Source organism: Mytilus trossulus, chromosome 5 (genome assembly GCF_036588685.1).
Source record: "Mytilus trossulus isolate FHL-02 chromosome 5, PNRI_Mtr1.1.1.hap1, whole genome shotgun sequence".
NCBI lineage: Eukaryota > Metazoa > Mollusca > Bivalvia > Mytilida > Mytilidae > Mytilus > Mytilus trossulus.
The window spans coordinates 37,891,242-37,911,059 of record NC_086377.1 but is presented as its reverse complement, the minus strand read 5'-3'; the positions used below and the strand labels follow the sequence as shown (position 1 = coordinate 37,911,059).

Below are 19,818 nucleotides of genomic sequence, written 5' to 3'. Positions count from 1 at the left end.
ACAGATCACATAAAGTGACAAGATGTGCTGTTGAACGAACAATTGGTCAATGGAAGAGACACTTTCATTGTCTGCATAGCGAGATAAGGCTTTCTCCAGCAACTACATTTAAAGTTGTTATTTCGTGTGGAGTGCTGCATAACATAGTCACGAAAAACAACACCCCCCTTAATAGAGATGATTTGGATGATGATCTGAATGATGACATGGAAGAAGTTGAAAATGGAATGGCTGGAAATGGTTTCCATATCAGGAAAAGTGTTACTGAGCTTCATTTTTGAAAGTAAGTCCTTGAATGTTTTTGTCTATTAAATAATCAATTGAAACATCAAAATCACAAAAGTGGAAATCAGTGTGTGTTCCAATATTGAAAAATTCAATCAAACTTAAAATCATTACAGTCTGGTTTTACACTTCGTTGCTTGAACTATATTCACTGTGTAATCACATTGATGCAAAATCAGTGACTGTGGTACGGAAGCCGATAAGGGCCATTCAAAAAAAATATTTTATGTCGTAATTACGACATAGCATGTCGTAATTTCGACATAACATGTCGTTATTACGACATCGCTTTGTCGTAATTTCGACATAACATGTCGTTATAACGACATCACTATGTCGTAATTTCGACATATCATGTCGTAATAACGACATTACTATGTCGTTTTAACGACATAGCTATGTCGTAATAACGACATCGCTATATATAAAAGAATGTGTATTATGATTGGCAAGAGACTAAATGACACAGAAATTAACAACTATAGGTCATCATAATGCCCCAAAAAATTAGAAAAGCCCCCGCATAGTCAGCTATAAAAGAGGGAGGAAAGATACCAGAGGGAGAGTCCCCGAAATGCTGTGTAGCAGACAGTGTTATTATTTAATTATTAGCTCCCTTGGTAAAACTCCAAATTTCATATTTAATGTATTTTTTTTGTTAAATGATTTACATAACGCTAAATAAGTATATGTTAATTGCATAGCTTTTGCTATTTGTATTCATTGTTTAAAGATTTCTATTTATATTGTAAAGTTTGATATTTGCATCGTTGCAAAATCTTTGGTTACCTTCTTTGGATACCTTCAGTGAGAAACTTATATATTTTATAGACCCCTGCACCGATAGAAATATTCTGATAAAAGCTGTGCAGCAAGACATGTTGGTTGTAAACTTGATGTGAAATTATTAGAGAACTAATCTTGTCCTAACAAGGCAAGCCATTCTTTCTATCTCCCTATACATAAGCGCAAAACTATATGGCTTTTTGTAAAAAGGGTAAACTAAAGTAGTGATTGGTCTATATCTACTTTCAAACGTTTGCCACGATGTTCCTACAACCCTAAGATTTAAAACAGAATCTTCACAATTTCGTCCGCAAAACAAAATAAAAATGTTAGAAAACACGAACCAATATTAAAACAAATTCAATATATGTTTTGAATTATGTTTTTAGAGCTCTTCATCATATCCTAAGTAATATCTAGTTTATTTGAGAATTGAAATAAGAAAGCTATGTGAAAAAATGTATGTCCAAAGTTACATTTATGAAAAACTATTTTAACTCTTATGTATATTGATCCTATTTCTTATTCTCTGGTCTTATTGATTCTTGGCAGGAACAACGACATGTGTCGATTCTTTTTGGCGTTAAAGCCGTTATTTTACCAAATGTCATTTGACTCGGTGCCTGCATATTAAGCTGGAATAAGAAAACTGTCCGACGTTTTTGAATTAACGACTGAAAGTAGATATAGCAGAAAATGAATAAAAAGAGTAAGACAATTATAATACTATCTACCATAGTACACATATTTGCCTCATGTGAGTTCAAATATTGCGGATTCAGTAAAATCTTCTCTACACAGTCGTTTTTCAAACGGTAGTCCAAGTTGATATTTCATTTTTCAAAGCAGTTAACGCGTACTTTTTATAATTGATCTAAACAAAAGTTAGATACACGAAGAGTAAAAAATGCCAAGATTCTTGTCTTATTAACTACATATTTGGGTCTTAAAGGAATAAAATGCTTCCATACATTACAAAACGGTAGCCAATTTTTCCAAACGTCTGAAAACGTCTAAAATCCTAAAGACGCTAATTTCCGACGTTACATGTGCTAAAGTTTCAATTAAATGTTCATGATAATTAAAACAAATCGTGTTATAAAATTTGGAAAAAGAGGTTGATGATTGCTGCCGAAAAAAAAAATAGTGCATGTTGCTATAGACTCCGCCAGGGAACATAGGTTCGACACAGGTTAAATTTTGCAATTTTTATTAATCGTATATAGCTTTCAAAGAGTTATTTAAACGAATTTGGAAATGGGGAAAAAATCCCATTACATGAACTTCGTCCAACTTTTCAAAGACCAATTGGAGACACCAAGACAGTCCTCTAAATGTAAAATGCGTACTGAAATTTATGTAACGGAAGTACTCCAAATATATCATTTAAAGTCGTCACTTTAGTAACTTAAAGGTGCAATCACCAATATTAAAAGACTTAATACTAGTTCACGGAATGTTTTACTTCGCGATTTGTCCTGCTATTCATGTTATAATTGTCGTGATGAAAGTAATTCCTGTACTAGTAGCGAAGCCTGAACTTTTCGTCAATATAAACTTGTGCATGAAATGGAGGTAATTGAAAGACGAATCCCAAACAGCGACGAAACCCGTTTCATCGAATTAATAAAAACCCGGGATTATATTTGCCGTTTTCGCGGACGATCCAGGAGTAGATTACTATATTTTAAAATGTATATATCTGAAGATGACTTGGGAAATAATTCTAAAGCTAAGGTTCAAGTAATTGAAGGGGTGTATTTCGACAACATATGTGCCAGGGAAAATACAATTCTATTCAAATTTAACCAATTAAGGGTAAAAATGATCGATTTACCTTCAGAGTGTCAAATATATTTGTATTGGGGTTGAATTAAGAGTATAGGAAGTTTACAATGACAGATGATATCACAGTGGATGATATGCACCATGAAAGTTAAACATCCTATGATAAATTCTTTTTATGGAAAACCGTATGTATATACATGTACTTCCGTCCCATCTTTCCTTCCTACATTACTTGCGACAGTAATGCCTTTTTAGTTGAAATAACATAAAGGGTAAACATTATAAATCGATTTCCACAACTCGAGGTAATTTTTGATAAAATGACATCACAAAACGAACAAAACCAGAATCAACCAACAATATAAAACACCATATTAAACTTTCAAAATTAATCGGAGTCAAAAAACATCTTCGACACCGCTTTATCAGTGAAACGTGTTGTAGGAACATCGTGCCCAACGTTTGAAAGTAGAAATAGAGCTATCAATACTTCAATTCACCCTTATTACAAGAAGTCATGTAGTTTGCGCTTATTTACAGTGAGATGGGATGCTTGAATCGCAAATTCAGTCCCTTATATCAATCCACAGAATATTCTTCCATTTATTAGAAGATTAATTAATACATCCTTGTCCGACTGTATAACCCTTTTAATACCAATCCCAGAGATTGGACTCAATTTTTTTATTTTTTTTTTATTATATCGGACATTCGAATTGTTTTCTTACTTATACTTTTATTAATTTCCTATGGAATCTATAAAATATATAAGTTTCTCACTGAAGGTATCCAAAGAAGGTAATCAAAGATTTTGCGACGATGTAAATATAAAACTTTACAATAAAAATAGAAATCTTTAACCAAATGAATTCAAATAGCAAAAGCTATACAATTAACAAATATATACTTATTAAGCGTAATGTAAATTATTTAACAATAAAATATGAAATTTGGAGTTTTACCAAGGGAGCTAATAACTGAATAATAACACTGTCTGCCACAGAGCATTTCGGGGACTCTCCCTCTGGTATCTTTCCTCCCTCTTTTATAGCTGACTATGCGGGGGCTTTTTCTAATTATTGGGGGCATTATGATGACCTATAGTTGTTAATTTCTGTGTCATTTAGTCTGTTGCCAATCATGATACATATTCTTTTATAAATAGCGATGTCGTAATAACGACATAGCTATGTCGTTAAAACGACATAGTGATGTCGTTATTACGACATGATATGTCGAAATTACGACATAGCGATGTCGTTATAACGACATGTTATGTCGAAATTACGACATAGCGATGTCGTAATAACGACATGTTATGTCGAAATTACGACATGCTATGTCGTAATTACGACATAAAATATTTTTTTTGAATGGCCCTTATCGGCTTCCGTACTGTGGACTTCCGTTTGTCAAATATTAGTATAAGCCCTATTTTTATGATTTGTCTGTAAAAACAAGTTTGTACAGATTGACTTTGCAATTTAACGTAAGCAAATAACCCATAAAAAATATAGAGATGTTTTAGGATTAGCAATGAGACCACTAACCGTCAAAGTTCAAATGAAGTGGATGTAAGCAAACGAAGTCGACTGTAAGTATATGGCTTAATCGTTTGTTTATGTAATTTATACGTGTTTCTCGTTTCTCGTTTTTTATATAGATTAGTTTTACACTAGTAATTTTGGGGCCCTTTATAGCTTGTTGGTCGGTGTAAGCCACGGCTCCGTGTTGAAGGCCGTACATTGACCTATAATGGTTCACTTTATAAATTGTTATTTGGATGGAGAGTTGTCTCATTGACACTTACACCACATGTTCCTATGTCTATTAACAATGACCAAAAAAAAAAGTGTATTGTAGGCTATACAAATATGTACTTTAATTGAGAAAATAACGGTTTGATTTATAACAAAAGAATTTACGAAAAACAAAGACAGACATGGTCAAACGACAACCACTGAACTACATGCTCCTGACTTGAGACACACATTACGAATGTGGCATACATGTATTTGATTTAATAATAACCCAAACACATAACATACCGAAGCCGTTTACGTTAAAACAAATGTAGCAAACAGTGGAAATTACTATATTTTTTCATTTCAAAAGAGAGTTTAGTTATTTCCAGTGCTAACTTATTTTTCTCCTTTGATAGTTTTTCCTTTTTCAGTTTTGGTGTTTCAATTTGTAATTTGAGTTTTTCTTTTTCCAGGTTCAACAACTCCGTGTGCAATGTTGTAAGTGGATCCGGTGGGTTGCTGACGTCACTGCTGGTTTTCGTTGTACCCCGAGAAATTCTGTGAAAGGTATATATTCATTTCATTAGTTTTAATGAACTTTTGCAGTGGAAAAAAAAATTGAATGATTTAACTTATTTTCCTTCTTTTGAAGTTTTTGTTCTTTTTAGTTATACATATATATGTTTTCACATATCATAATTTGATTAAAAAGGCATTATACTCCTTTATTGAAACATATTTTTTTTTTGGGGGGGGGGAGGGGAAGAAACGCTTACCGACATTTTTGTTTCAAACATCAAAAGTGGGTTCATATTTTAATGTAGTTAAGTAAAAAGAAATTCTCATATAGATATAGGAAGATGTGGTGTGAGTGCCAATGAGACAACTCTCCATCCAAATAACAATTTAAAAATTAAACCATTATAGGTTAAAGTACGGCCTTCAACACGGAGCCTTGGCTCACACCGAACAACAAGCTATAAAGGGCCCCAAAATTACTAGTGTAAAACCATTCAAACGGGAAAACCAACGGTCATGAACGGAATGTTCATATCCCCACCAAAACAAGGGCATACCTTTGTCTCTTAAAAACGGGTGGAATGTCTTCTTCATCTTCACTGGCAGGCAAAGATTCAAACCGTCTTTTGTTCTCATTCGAAAACGCTTATATGATATATTTCTTCGATTTCTAAACCTTCTTCTATTCTAGATATAGTTGGCGAGTCCTCCCCAAGAATGTCACATACTTTTTGAGAAATTGATGAAATGTCATTTGAGCAAGGACCTCCTCATACAAACATAAAAAAAATGAAACAATAGCATTACTATGCATAATTGTTTATTAATAATATACACAATTTTCATTTCGAGAATATCAAGGCAACATTAAAACAAAATTATATATATATATATGTAATATGAAATTTTTGTTGGTAACAGTTTTCAAGTATATGTGTAAATAACTCACAAACACGTATGATTTAATACGAAAAGCTACTTTATTCCTTAAATCAATCTCGGTTTTTGGAACCAAAAAATGGCATCAAAGTAGAAGCATTCGATAAATTGCGAACACATACATGTTTGGATAGCGAGTCTAAAAATGTTAAACTCTATATAATTTTCTATCGTACAAAGGATACATGTACATCCTACGTTGTATTGTATTTACAGGTTATAGTCTTTTCTATTTACTTCCACCGTACAACTGCAAGAAGAACTTGAAAAAAATGCTATAGATTTTTGAGATATTATTTACCTGTTTGATATTGACTGCGTCGGTGCGCCGAAACTTCTGTTTTTGCTGTCGCACAAATAGTATTCCATTTCTTTTGCATGTCCTTTGTGCTTCTTCGGACGCTATTTTCAGCATTTATTGTGTTTGCTATTTCTTCCCATGTTTTTGTCTTATCTCCAGAAGTCAGAGTAGATGATAATTTTGCATTTAAAATATGCCGTTTCTTCTCGTTTTCCTCCATCAAAATGTTTTTCGCTCTCTTTGTCCAATTTGGCTTTCTATTTTACATGTTGTTCGATATCATATGACTGTGTATTAAAGGTATACTAAATTTGAAATTCGGACACACCCAACCTTATATACAACCCAAAACACACACATAAATCGTGCGTAGTTCAGTCAAGCATTGTTACATTCAAAACAACAAATTGTAATCATGAGTTTATTCATTGAGTTTACATTTCATACGGTAAAAATAGAAAGGTTCCGAAAACATTCATACTTAAAGTTACCTGAGTTAAGTGCCAACTTAAGTAGTTTTGTGCATATGACTTAAGAATTTTCTTCACTAAGGGAACTCTTAGTGAAATCTAAGTTTAAGGAATACTTAAGTTAAGATCGTTTATGCCTACGAAGGATATGCTCCATGCAAATCATATTAAGATTTTTTAAACGTTACCATATGGTCGGGAAGTTTGGCTAGCCATAAACCAGGTTCAACAAAACATATTCAGATTTTCTTTCCACTGATGGTGGGCTCGTAAAATTGCTCGTCGTGAATCGGTTCGGGATACCCATTGTTATCGTAATTCAGATAATTAAAATCTTGCTTGCTAATTTCAGTCTCAATGACAATAAAGTTCAATAATGAGACTTCTTCATTTTGCTGATGGCAATTTATTTGCAATCATACCACATCTTCTTATTCTTATATATTATATAAAACACGGAAAAAGGAAGACCATAGACGGTAGCGTTAGTATTTACCTCATGAAAAGAAGGAATTCTTTTGAATTCTCATAATTGCACCTTAACAATTGTATTTGAAGGAACGTCCTTTGTATTATTGCACATCATTAAATTCATTCTTACGACTTTACATGTAGACGAAACAAACTTCCCATCTGACTACAAAAACTGCTGCGAGAAAAGCAACAGTAAAAATTAAATCATTTGACTTTTTTTAAGGACTGTTTTTTCCTTGTGCTTTATGTTGAACTGTCTAAATAATGTGGTTCTTTTTACTTTAGTTTTCTTGAATTGTTAGAATCTATAAATTGATAGAAAGCATCACTTCTAGTACCAACTAGAATAGGGGATAAGCTGTGTAAAACAACCATAGTAAACCTTCAGACAACAAAACTTTTGTAAATCGAATTTGAAATACTCATGTGTTCCAGAATTTTTTTAATTTTTTTGTTATCTTCGATGGAAAAGAAATAATCCTCGTCACAAAAAAGGAGAAACAAAAAGAACATACTATAAAAGTTGTGAGAGTACTAAGGTTATAAAACAAGTGGAATGCATTAGAAGACACACACAAAAAAACAGTACAAACAAAGCACTCAAAATATTCCAACTATTTCTTTTTTCTGTTATTTTTAGGTTGTCATATTCGTCATTAATAACATATTCATGTAACCATTCATATAATTTATAAGTTTTAAGAAATTTACAACAGGAATTTGGAAATTACACTATTTATTATAATTTTCTCTTAGTTTTGACATTTCCCATTGTAGACAATGATGTCATCAATTGCTATATCGCCATGGTAATCTGTTCCTTTGTAACCTCTTATTGTGACTTCATAATCAAAGGAAGAAGATAGTGTAACATTCAATCTATTCCATTGGAATCCCTGACCACCGGATAATACTTGCAAAACAAGGTAATTTGTCGGTGTTTGTGTTTTCTGCAAAAAAAGGATATTTTACACTACATTTTTTAATTATAATACAACGAATACAGACTTTTTTTTTTTTTAATATTAATAATATGCATTTGGTATAATAAGTAGAGAACTTAATACGCATATATATATATAATAAATTTGTGTTTAAGATTCTGGCTCTTGCTGTGTAAAGACCCTGGTTGTCAGCTGTTTTAGACTAAATGGTTGTGATGTCTTTTTAAACGCGTGAAAACTAGATGTCAAAAACTAATTCAAATACCTCGTTAAAAAATATATACAAAATGAAATGTTTATTTTTGTATTAAACTAAGAAATGTTATCAGGTACTCCGGAAGGTCAGTTATTCATTGAAAATATATACCTGTATTATTCCAATATTCAGCTTGTCAATATCTGATCCAAACCGGAAGCCAGGTCAGTTATTCATTGATAATATTTACCTGGATTATTCCAATATTCAGGTTGTCAATATCTGATCCAAACCGGAAGGTCAATTATTCATTGATAATATTTACATGGATTATTCCAATATTCAGCTTGTCAATATCTGATCTAAACAGGAAGGTCAGTTATTCATTGATAATATTTACCTGGATTATTCCAATATTCAGCTTGTCAATATCTGATCCAAACCGGAAGCCAGGTCAGTTATTCATTGATGTCATTACCTGGATTATTCCAATATTCAGCTTGTCAATATCTGATCTAAACAGGAAGGTCAATTATTCATTGATGTCATTACCTGGATTATTATTATCTTCAGCTTGTCAAGATCTTATCCAAACCGGACGATCAGTTATTCATTGATGATATTTACCTGGATTATTACAATCTTCAGCTGGTCAATATCTTATCCAAACCGGAAGGTCAGTTATTCAATGATAATATTTACCTGGATTATTCCAATCTCCAGCTTCTCAATACCTGATCCAAACATGTGATACCAGAGACTTAAACATCTGTCCTGGTTTCCAGTCATTAGTGGTGATACCAGATCGGCATATTCGTGACGAGTATGACTTGATGTTTCAATATACAAATATCTACCTCGTACGTTACCTAAAATTATATGAAACATGGGGTATACTAATACCATTTAAGACAATCAATGTACCTGCGTTTATATTATTGATATGAATATTTTTGTTTTGTAAAATTAATGAAATTTATAAATTGATCTTCATTTTTTTAATTCTTTGAATACTAGTACACATGTATAACTTATTTCCAATTGTTTTACTGGAAATAGCAACATCATGGTTGACACTTGTAAAACATCTACTGCTTACATATTTCTGAACATTTAATTTCAACAATTCGTCGCCAAGTGTTTGATGTTTTATATGTTACACAACTGGGCAGTACTAGTATTTAGCTCATAATTCATATTAAAAGCTCACCGCGATATTGCATTTTTTACTGAGGCAGTTTAAATCAAACAACAGCAAATAAATTGTATTGAAAACCTGCTTAGTGGACTAATAGTTGAACTCTTCTTCCTAGCAATTAGTTTTGACATTAAGGAGGTAGCAAACGCCTCTACTAACATTAGTTAGGCTCGTTTAATTGTCATAAAATTTTGACCAAATATTTTCTTTGACCCTATGAAATAAATATAAAATGTTCAAAAATCTTTAACCACATACTTTATCTCATTGGTTATATAGCAGCTTGACAAACACGTATGTTCATCATTGAGAATTCCTTAACAATATACATGTAACGTGATTACAACGTTAAACTGATTTTTACAGACTTAGTTATCTCCCTGTAGTGTTATTTACCATGTGAATGAGTTGTTGAAATGACAATTACAGTCTCAGCCTTAAAAGCAGATATTATAGATATAGGAAGATCTGGTGTGAGTGCCAATGAGACAACTATCCATCTAAATAACAATTTATAAAAGTAAACAATTATAGGTCAATGTACGGCCTTCAACACGGAGACTTGGCTCACACCGAACAAAAAGCTATAAAGAGCCCAAAAATTGCTAGTGTAAAATCATTCAAATGGGAAAACCAACGGTCTAATCTATATAGCTATATAAAAAACCCTAACTTTTTCATAACTTGAATATCAAACCTATAGTATGATCATAACTTGGACCAGTGGCCGTTGACGGTGTTCCTGCTGTATGGGATAACCAATCAAAATTGTCACTGGGAACTTGTTTCCATAGACATATATCTCCTGCTTCAAAATCACAGTTGTATTTTGTAATACCTGGAACAAAAACATCTCAAAATTACGCACGAAGTGTAAGATTAATAAAGCTTGTTTTGAAATCAACAAAATTAAATAAAATTTAAGCCAATTATTTAGATTTTTCAACTGTCTTTACTAATGAATCAAAAGATGGTGACAGAGTTGCATCTGATACTGTCTTCAGAGACGCAACTCTCCGTTTGCCATCTAATGCATCTATGTTTACTGCTGAAGCAGAAGCAATAATTTTGGCTTTAAAATGTATTGCTTTCCCAGATAAATCAAATTTTATTATATGTGCTGATTCACTCTCATGCTTACAAGCTATACAAAAAAACAATTCGCAAAATGTTTTATGTTATGAGGAACCTAAAATTCTTCTAAAAGAAATAATATTTCTATGGTTGCCAAGTAATGTTGGAATGCTTGGAAACACAGCTGTAGACCGTGACGCAAAGAATGCACTGGGTGACCCTTTATCTAACTGTGATATACCATATACTGATTTTAAATGTAGTATTAGAGAATATGTTTTTAACATATGGAAAAATTAATGGAATAAAAAAGATGATAAATAAATTACATGAAATTAAGCCTAATTTAGGTAAACCTTTCAATAATTTTATGTGCAGAAAAGATCAGTGTTATTTCTAGAGATTGTATTGGTCATACTAGAATAACACACGAGTATCTTTTAAACAATGAAGATGAACCACAATGTGTACCTTGCAACTGCAAGCATACTATTAAATATGTTTTAATTAATTGTATTAACTTTGATGATATTCATTGGAAGCATTTCAATGTCAATAATATATGTGATTTATTTAATAATGTTCAATATACAAATATTGTTGCATACTTAAAAGAAATTGGAATTTATTAATAAATATCAAAATGTTATTATGTTTGAATCGATTTTAATTTTTATCGCGTTATCTTACTACTGATTTCTGTTTGTAAATAAAATCAATTTGCTTCAGTCAAGAATTTTAGTTCATTTTGTCTTATTTTAAAATATCAATGCTTTAAATTGTAAAAAAAATCGAATTGGCTCTCGCCGCGATATAGCCTTTTTGTGCTAATGCGGCGTAAAGCCACCAAGAATCAATCAATCAATGTAATACCTAGAACAGAAACATCTTAAAATTACGCAAGAAGTGTAAGTTAAATAAAGCTTGGTTAAATCAACAAAATCCGCTGTGATGTGTTTCAGCTTTTGATTTTGCCATTTAATAAGGGGCTTTCCGTTTTCAATGTTCCTCATTTTTTTTTAATGTTTTTTAATACTTCGTTACAAATTTCTCTATAGTTCCTGATCCACATAGGTTTCCCTTCCTTTCAAGCACAAATTACGTGTGATGTCTTATTCAGTGATATAGTAACTACAGGGAAAGGGGCGGGACTGTAGTTATGGCAATTGAAAGAAAGTTGCGTTCATCTTTGACACCAAAAACACCCAAACTGTTAACGAACAATAAACATAGAAATGCCTAGAATATTGTGATTTTATTTATATCATTTGATAATACGGAAGCCGTACGGGGCGTGTTTTCTGTAATATAAAGAAATCAAGACAGTATGTGCGTAGGAAATTAACCGTCTCCCGGAAGATACATATAAATCTAGTTACATTGCCGTTTCAGAATAGAAAGCATTCTGGGTAATATTTCATTAAGCGTACACCAAAACGTTGCTATTGTTTTAAAACGTTCCCAACAATGGAAATTTAACCGATGACGTAACATCATTTCATTTTGGTGTACAAACAATGAGATTACCCATAATCCTTTAGATTCTGAAAAGGCGAATTGTCAATTCAATTCATCAATTACCTTTAACCTTCAATTCATAAGTTGCAATTTTCCTTCCATTTATAAAACAGGTGTAGTTCCCCTGGTCGTTTGGTAAAACATCTGGAATCGTCAGTTGATGTTTATCAGACGATAATTTTACACGTGAGCCTAAATTATTCAAATCATGCGTCCACGTGACCAAGCCAAACAATCCTGTACTATTTTTACAATCAATAACAATATTTTTGCTACCTACTTGGATACCCTGATCACTTTCACTTTGCTGTTCTGAAATACATAAATACATAAATACATAAATACATCTTGTTTGAACTGTTTTACATTTGATATTTCGGGGGCGTTTATAGCTGACAAGCAGTATGGTCTCTGTTCATTGTTGATGGTCGTACAAAGATATATGGATGTAAATGTATCTGTCACTATGTCTTTTTTGGAGAGTTGTCTCTTTGGCAATCATGTACTACATCTTCTGATTTTAAGATTCACTGTGACATCAATTTTTTCATGTCCGTTGGTGCCATTTTTATACGCCCGTTAAATTTTCCGTCTATCCATCTGTCCGTCTGTCTGTCCGGTGTAAACATGTCTCTTCGAAACTTGAGAATGACTTATCCAAATTACATGAAACTTAACATTAGTGTTTGTTATGATGGCCAAACAAACTCTATATTTCATAAAAATGATTTATGATTATTGCTTAAAACTTTACACACTTCTTAGTTATTGATTGATGATTGGTTGCTTTGCGTCCAGTGGCAAATATTTCATGCATATTCAGGACGAGAACAAGTTTACAATAAATACAATAGGTAGGTTGATTCAATAGAAGGCTATCTGGGATGATGGTCGGGGAAATTAGGACTGCCACTGGAAAATGAGCAAGTATAGGATAGGGACAGAAATTATGCCTTGCAACAGGCCACCTACGGGCCCTCAAAGAGTTGTTGCAAGGGTTCTTAACGTGCAAAGATCGTGGCACTCTCTGAACACGAGGCATCGGATTTAACGTCCCGCTTCTTACCGGACGTGACTGCGAACTTGATACATCCCGCACAGCCAAACAGACGTCCCGTTTCGGCAAGGGTTTTACTGCCGACCGGGAGAAGACCAAGTGACCATATTTCTACACTCCAGTCACCCTGGGGGTTCACTTCTTAGTTATATAAATATAAAGATCAGAATATTTGTTGGTGATAACTTAAAATTTTATTTTAGAGTTATTGAGTTTTTGTAAAAAAGTTTTTTTTTCACATGTTAGAAACTATTGATAATTATTGAATAAAAATTCACACACAAGACGACGGGCGTATCATGCGCTCATGACACAGTTGTTTATTTGTGATATAAGATAAAACTGCATTTAGTAAATATGATTCAGAGTTTCAAAGTCTTGATACAGAGCTATCGAAAATGTGTACATTTTTCAACATTAAAAGGTAACTGCCCTGTATGAACTAAACCCACAACTATGACAATAATTTCGGCTTGTTCTTGACAACCAATGATTGAAAAGTTTTCAAAAACTGTAATAGACGTTAACCGTAACGTGTGTTTTAAAGAATTAGGGTTAAAATGAACAGAAAGACAATTGCACCAATAAATATTATCAATCATGTTAGTTTACACAAATGTTTACTATTTTGAATATAAAAATAGAAATTACCTTGTTGGCCATTATACTTACTTAATTTACAAGCACAGTCCGCATCTAAAACTTTACCGTCAGGGCCCTTTGGTCCTTGGTCTCCTTTTTGACCTATTTCTCCTAGTTGACCTAAAAAAGGAAAGCTATATGATATATTGATTTTTGTAATATATCAATATTTTCTGATGTAACAATGATACAATTCGAGAAGTTAACCATTATCTTTGGGGCTCACATTTTATTTTGATACCTTCAAAACTAAATAAAAAATCAAAATAAATCAAAATAAATCTAAAGCTAAATATACTGCGGGACAAGGTTAAACAAAGCTGTTTCAATTACAAAAATGCCAACAAAGCCAAAAAAAGAAGGTGAATGAGGGCATTATATAACTTATATTCTCTAAACGATTCAATTAATTGAAATAATGCGTGTAAGATATAATGGCTATTGCGTGTTTAACATATTTTATTTCAGATTTTGAATCTTTTAAATTACCTTTAAAACCTTTTGCGCCGGTCAAGCCTGGTGTTCCATTTAAACCTATATCACCGTTTGGTCCTCGTAAGCCCTGGCTTCAAGGTTCTCCCTTTAATCCCATTATGACAGGGTCGCCAATTTCCCCTTTCAAACCTTTTTCTCCGTTCATTCCAGGAAGTCCACGAAGACCCGGCAGTCCTCTCTGTCCTTTATCTCCTGGTGGACCCAGTGGTCCTTGGTAACCTAGATCTCCAACCAGTCCATTGAGACCAGGCAAACCCTTATCTCCCGGCATTCCTTCGTTTCCTTTAACGCCACTTAAGCCCTGTGGTCCTTCAGAAACAATTGTAATTTTAGTCTTAGCTAATAAATGTATACATTGATAAAAAAAAAAATTGTGTTATATTAAACTTTATATGTTCATATATAGTTCAACATATGTATATATGTAAATATAAACTACCGATACCAATTTTAATGCGCTAGATGTGCATTTACATAATTAATTTTTCGTCATTCATGGTCAAAGTCCCTATATTTGTTGGCAAAATTTATATAGATTTTTAGTGATATTCAATTATGTGTTGCTTGTTTTCACCTTTTCTTCTGCCTATATTTTACTGACTTTTATCTTGTTTTTTTTTTTAAATCTAATTTGTTCTGATGTTAAACTGTCTCTCATTTTGTTCATCTGTTTGTTAAAGTTCAACAATACAGTTTCTTTTTAAAAAAAATATTGTATACCACCAAAATATAAAGTTAACAAGTGGTTTTGTTTGATATGAAATGCTAGTTGTCGTTTGTTGCTGCAAATCATATTTGTTTTTCCTTCCATTATTTTGTACATTAATCAAGCTGTTAGTTTTCTCGTTTGAGAGTATTACATTGCCATTTAGGAGCCTTTTAAAGCTGACTTTGCACTTTAAATGGTTTACTTTTTAAGTTAAAATTTGGATGGAGAGTTGTCTCATTGGCACTCACACCACATCTTCCTATATCTATTTGCAGTATGGTTTGTTGTTCATTGTTGGAGGCCGTACAATTCTCTATAATTGTTAACTTTTATGTCAATTTGGTCTTTTCCGGATAAGTGTCACATTGGCAGTCATACCAAATCTTTTTATTTTCATTTAATTATTTTATTTGATAAATTCATGTCGTTTATCAAATGCTAATTCAAGATTAAGATATTGCGAAAGTGTGAGTTTTAAGGTGACTCAAATAAAATGTAAATACTTGAAATCGAAATAATGTCGGTAAACTTTTACCATGAAAAATTATTCATTTAACTGAAAGCGTAGTAATCACCTTTTGTTCCCTTTGCTCCAGGTTGTCCTTTGAGTCCTACAAAAGAAACGCATTAACTTAACGGTAAGGAGCACACATCACGCCTGTCTTACACAAACTGAAGATGTCGCCAAAATGATATGGACATTTGTAGACCTTTTTTTTTCAGAAGGCGTTACCCCCAAGGATGACTGGGGTATAGAAATATGGTCACTTGGTCTTCTCCCGACCGGAAGTAAAACGCTTGCCGAAGTGGGGCGTCCGTTTGGATGTGCGGGATGTATCAAGTTCGCAGTCACGTCCGGTCAGAAGGGGGACGTTTTGAGGGGACCATAGGTGGCCTGTTGCAAGGCTAAATTTCTGTCCCTATCCAATATACCCTCCTTTTCCGGTGGCAGTACAAATTTCCCCGTCCATCATCCCAGATGGCCTCTATTGTAACAACCTACCTATTGTATGTATTGTGAACTTGTTCTCGTCCTGAATATGCATGAAATATTTGCCATTGGACATTAAGCAACAAACAATTAATCAATCAATCAGAAGGCGTTAAAATGTTGTCATAAAAAATCAACTGAAAGAAGGCTAGCTTGAGGCGTATGAAAACGTTATATTATCGGCTTTGCGATTTCAACAAAACCATATATGATCATATTTCTATAACTATAGTTTACACTTTGAATGTCCTTTCAATTTAAAAATAACATGCTCATCAAATTTCTTAACAAGATTTAACTGATACTCACCTCGAGAACAAACAGTACCATTACTAGAAGTGCAATGTGTCTCTAGAATAGATTCCTGTTAATATATGCAGATGTACAAACTTTATTAACCATGTAACATCAGGTTTCCTTAATCTTCTATAGAAACACTAAATAAAACATAATGGTTCCTAAAGTTTGTACACATGAACGATGATGAGAAAAAATTGGATTGGCAAACTTACGGTGATGGTTATTTACTCATATGCAATAAAATGTTAAGCAGTATTTTGTTTTATAGACTTGATACAGCTGTCTTCATACTTTTTTTTTTTTTTTTTTTTTTTTGAAAACATAAATAAATTCTGTACAATGCTTTTAAGGTGCAAATATGTAAAAAAAAAAGAGACTAACAGTGGAAAATCAAAAGTGATTTTGCACCTTTTAACACGTTTTATAGCATTAAATACTATATGTTAAACTGCCTTATGATGCATTATAAGAAAGCACTATTGATGTCGTACCTGCATGGTCAGCAATTGTTGAAACATAGCGTGAAGGGAGGAGGAAGTCTGTCTTTTGTGTATATCCTTAACAACTCCCCTTTCAGGTTCCAAGACTTCAAGTATGTCTCCTACTATATTGGTGTTCTTAAGAAAAGCTATCATTTCTTTTGTCTGAAAATTAGTAATTATACTTAATATGTTTTCTACTTTTGTACTTCAATTCTGTCATATTTTCTAACAAAAGGGACTACTTATTGATTAAAACTGCACGACATATTTACCAATAAATGATTCCGTTTTTGTTGTCGAGCCTGCAACTTTTGTTGCAGAAAGCTCGACATAGGGATAGTGATCCGGCGGCGGCGACGGTGGTGTTAGCTAACTTTTTAAAGGCTTTATATTTTAGAAGGTGGAAGACCTGGATGCTTCATACTTTGTATATAGATGCCTCATGTTACGAAGTTTCCGTCAGTCACATGTCAACTTTCCTTGACCTCATTTTCATGGTTCAGTGACCACTTGAAAAAAAAAATCAGATTTTTTGTAATGTTGAATTCTCTCTTACTAGTATTATAAGTAATTATAGAATAATTATATTTGGTATGTGCGTACCTTGCAAGGTCCTCGTGCCCGTCAGACAGTTTTCACTTGACCTCGACCTCATTTCATGAATCTGTGAACAAGGTTGGTAAGTTTTGGTGTTCAAGTCCATATCTCAGATACTATAAGCAATAGGGCTAGTATATTCGGTGTATGGAAGGACTGTAAGGTGTACATGTCCAACTGGCAGGTGTCATCTGACCATGACCTCATTTTCATGGTTCAGTGGTTATAGTTAAGTTTTTGTGTTTTGGTCTATTTTTCTCATTCTTTATGCAATAGATCTACTATATTTGTTGTATGGAATATTTGTAAGGTGTACATGTCTAGCGGGCAGATGTAATCTGACCTTGACCTCATTTTCATGGTTGAGTAGTCAAAGCTAAGTTTTTGAGTTTTGGTCTTTTTATCTAATACTATATGCCATAGGTCAACTATATTTTGTGTATGGAAATATTTTATGATCTTTAAGTCAGTCGCGCAGGTGTTATTTGACCTCGACCTTATTTTCACAGTTCATTGCTCAGTGTTAATTTTTGTGTTTTGGTCTATTTTTCTCAAACTATAAGTAATAGGTCAACTATATTGTTGTATGAAAACATTGTTATCTGTACATGTCTGCCTGGCATGGTTCATCTGACCTTGACCTCATTTTCATGGTTCATTGGTCTTTGTTTAGTTATCTTGGTTAATGTTAAGTTAATGTGACAGTATTTTATAAAGCTTTGATTATACTTAGGACTATCAACATGATACCAATGATAAGAAAAGAAGGCGAGACATTTCAGTGTGTTCACGTTTGTTCCAGAGCTACATGGTTATATGGAGCTGCTTCACGAACCAAATTGAAGATAAAGAGATCGACTGGAGTATTCACAAAATATATATATATATTTATCGCTATTTTGTGCATTTTTCTTTTGATCTTTTTTTGTGATAATTTTCATATCATGCTTCTCGCTTGAGATGGAAAAATTATCACTAGAAACTAAGCAAGCACGTGGCGTTGCTATCGAAATTGACATGAAATTGACAATGTTGTCATAGGTAAAATAGCGATAAATAGATTATCATTGGTCATCTCAACTCGATTGCTTTTCTCACTTTCGCTGTACCAGCTCAAGCGAAAAAATCAATCTCGTTGAGATGATCAACGATAATCCGAAATATATATATATATTATATGAATGATTACTGTGGCATTCTAGTATGTCAGGCATTTGCTCGATGTTTGGTGCTGTGGTGCATGTTAATTTCTTTTATTTTATTTTCTTTAAACGTTATAACTTTTATTTCTCGTTATCACAATTTGCAAAGTCTAGACGATACTTCCTTTTTGCAAGGCTGGTATTTGGCGATCATGGCTTTCAGTTTTATCTCTTTTCATGGCAACGCTCTATGATAAACTATAGTTGGTGTAACCAAGGACGATGAAGTAATTCAATAATCGCGCATTGTGTGAATATAAATATGCATTTATTGGTCAGTATTTATTTCACATCTTGTGGGCCATGTTTTCCAAACATGCAATTTAAAAATGATATCTATATAAATGTATCATGTACATGCACGAAGTGCATGATGATATAATCTTACCTCAGACATTGTATACTCCGAACCACACCGTGTTTCTAGAGCTCGTAACTTTTCTGACTCGTATATGTTTGAGTGTGTAGGTTTTATAATATTGCCAAAGAGACAATATGATAAATAATGCCGTGTACAATGTAGTCAGACAAATAAGTATTGTACGAGATAAAGATGTGATCTCCATTTTGAAGTTCTTATCACTCAGACATGTCATGCTAGTTTAACAATGTGTGGAATTATCTTTACATGTATTCCTAATATAGCAAAACAAGTTAAACATTGGTCAAAGGTCCTTTGCGATAATCTAACTATGAATTTAAGTTATGAATTTTTATGATGTCATTTTCTTTCGCTCTTTAGTAGATTTTTTTTTTAAATAAACTACATTTTTGAAACAAAAACACTCAACATAATATTTAATGTTTTAAAGGGAAATTACGAAAGTGCTGTGATAAACTAACCGTAACGGGAATACATTTTTTTGTTATCCCAAAATAATACTTTTTGACACGGACAGTAACTACTAATTAATGTATTCTGATTGTCAAAAGACTGTAACGGTCAGTATAAAGATGCTAGTTAAATTATGTCGATCGATAATTATTTAACAAGTTTTTTTTTATCTTGATAACAAACATCGCCAACGTCGATAACAGGTCCAAACACTGCTCAATTTCATCCTTCAGTCAATTGGTAGAAAACTTTCTTCCAATTTGTTTTGGCT

The 19,818-nt window shown here is 32.8% G+C and overlaps 1 protein-coding gene across 1 annotated transcript; it reads right to left on the bottom strand.

The window, feature by feature from the left end:
* Nucleotides 1-8,059: 8,059 nt before the first annotated feature.
* On the bottom strand, nucleotides 8,060-19,109 carry LOC134717914 (thyroid hormone-induced protein B-like). The gene is made up of 9 exons (XM_063580413.1): nucleotides 19,101-19,109; nucleotides 16,923-17,075; nucleotides 16,441-16,495; nucleotides 14,561-14,770; nucleotides 13,967-14,056; nucleotides 12,301-12,549; nucleotides 10,343-10,483; nucleotides 9,150-9,316; nucleotides 8,060-8,257 (listed from the first exon to the last, which is right to left on the bottom strand). Exons 1-9 carry the CDS (start codon nucleotides 19,107-19,109, stop codon nucleotides 8,060-8,062), a joined length of 1,272 nt encoding a protein of 423 aa, XP_063436483.1.
* Nucleotides 19,110-19,818: the final 709 nt, after the last annotated feature.

Bases quoted from the DNA above. Each gene is read 5' to 3' on its own strand.
- LOC134717914 (XM_063580413.1), bottom strand. The intron at 12,550-13,966 runs GTAAGTATAATG...TATGTATTTCAG, and splicing joins GGACTGTGCTTGTAAATTAA to AACAGCAAAGTGAAAGTGAT. The intron at 8,258-9,149 runs GTAAATATTATC...CTTTTTTTGCAG, and splicing joins TGGAGATTGGAATAATCCAG to AAAACACAAACACCGACAAA.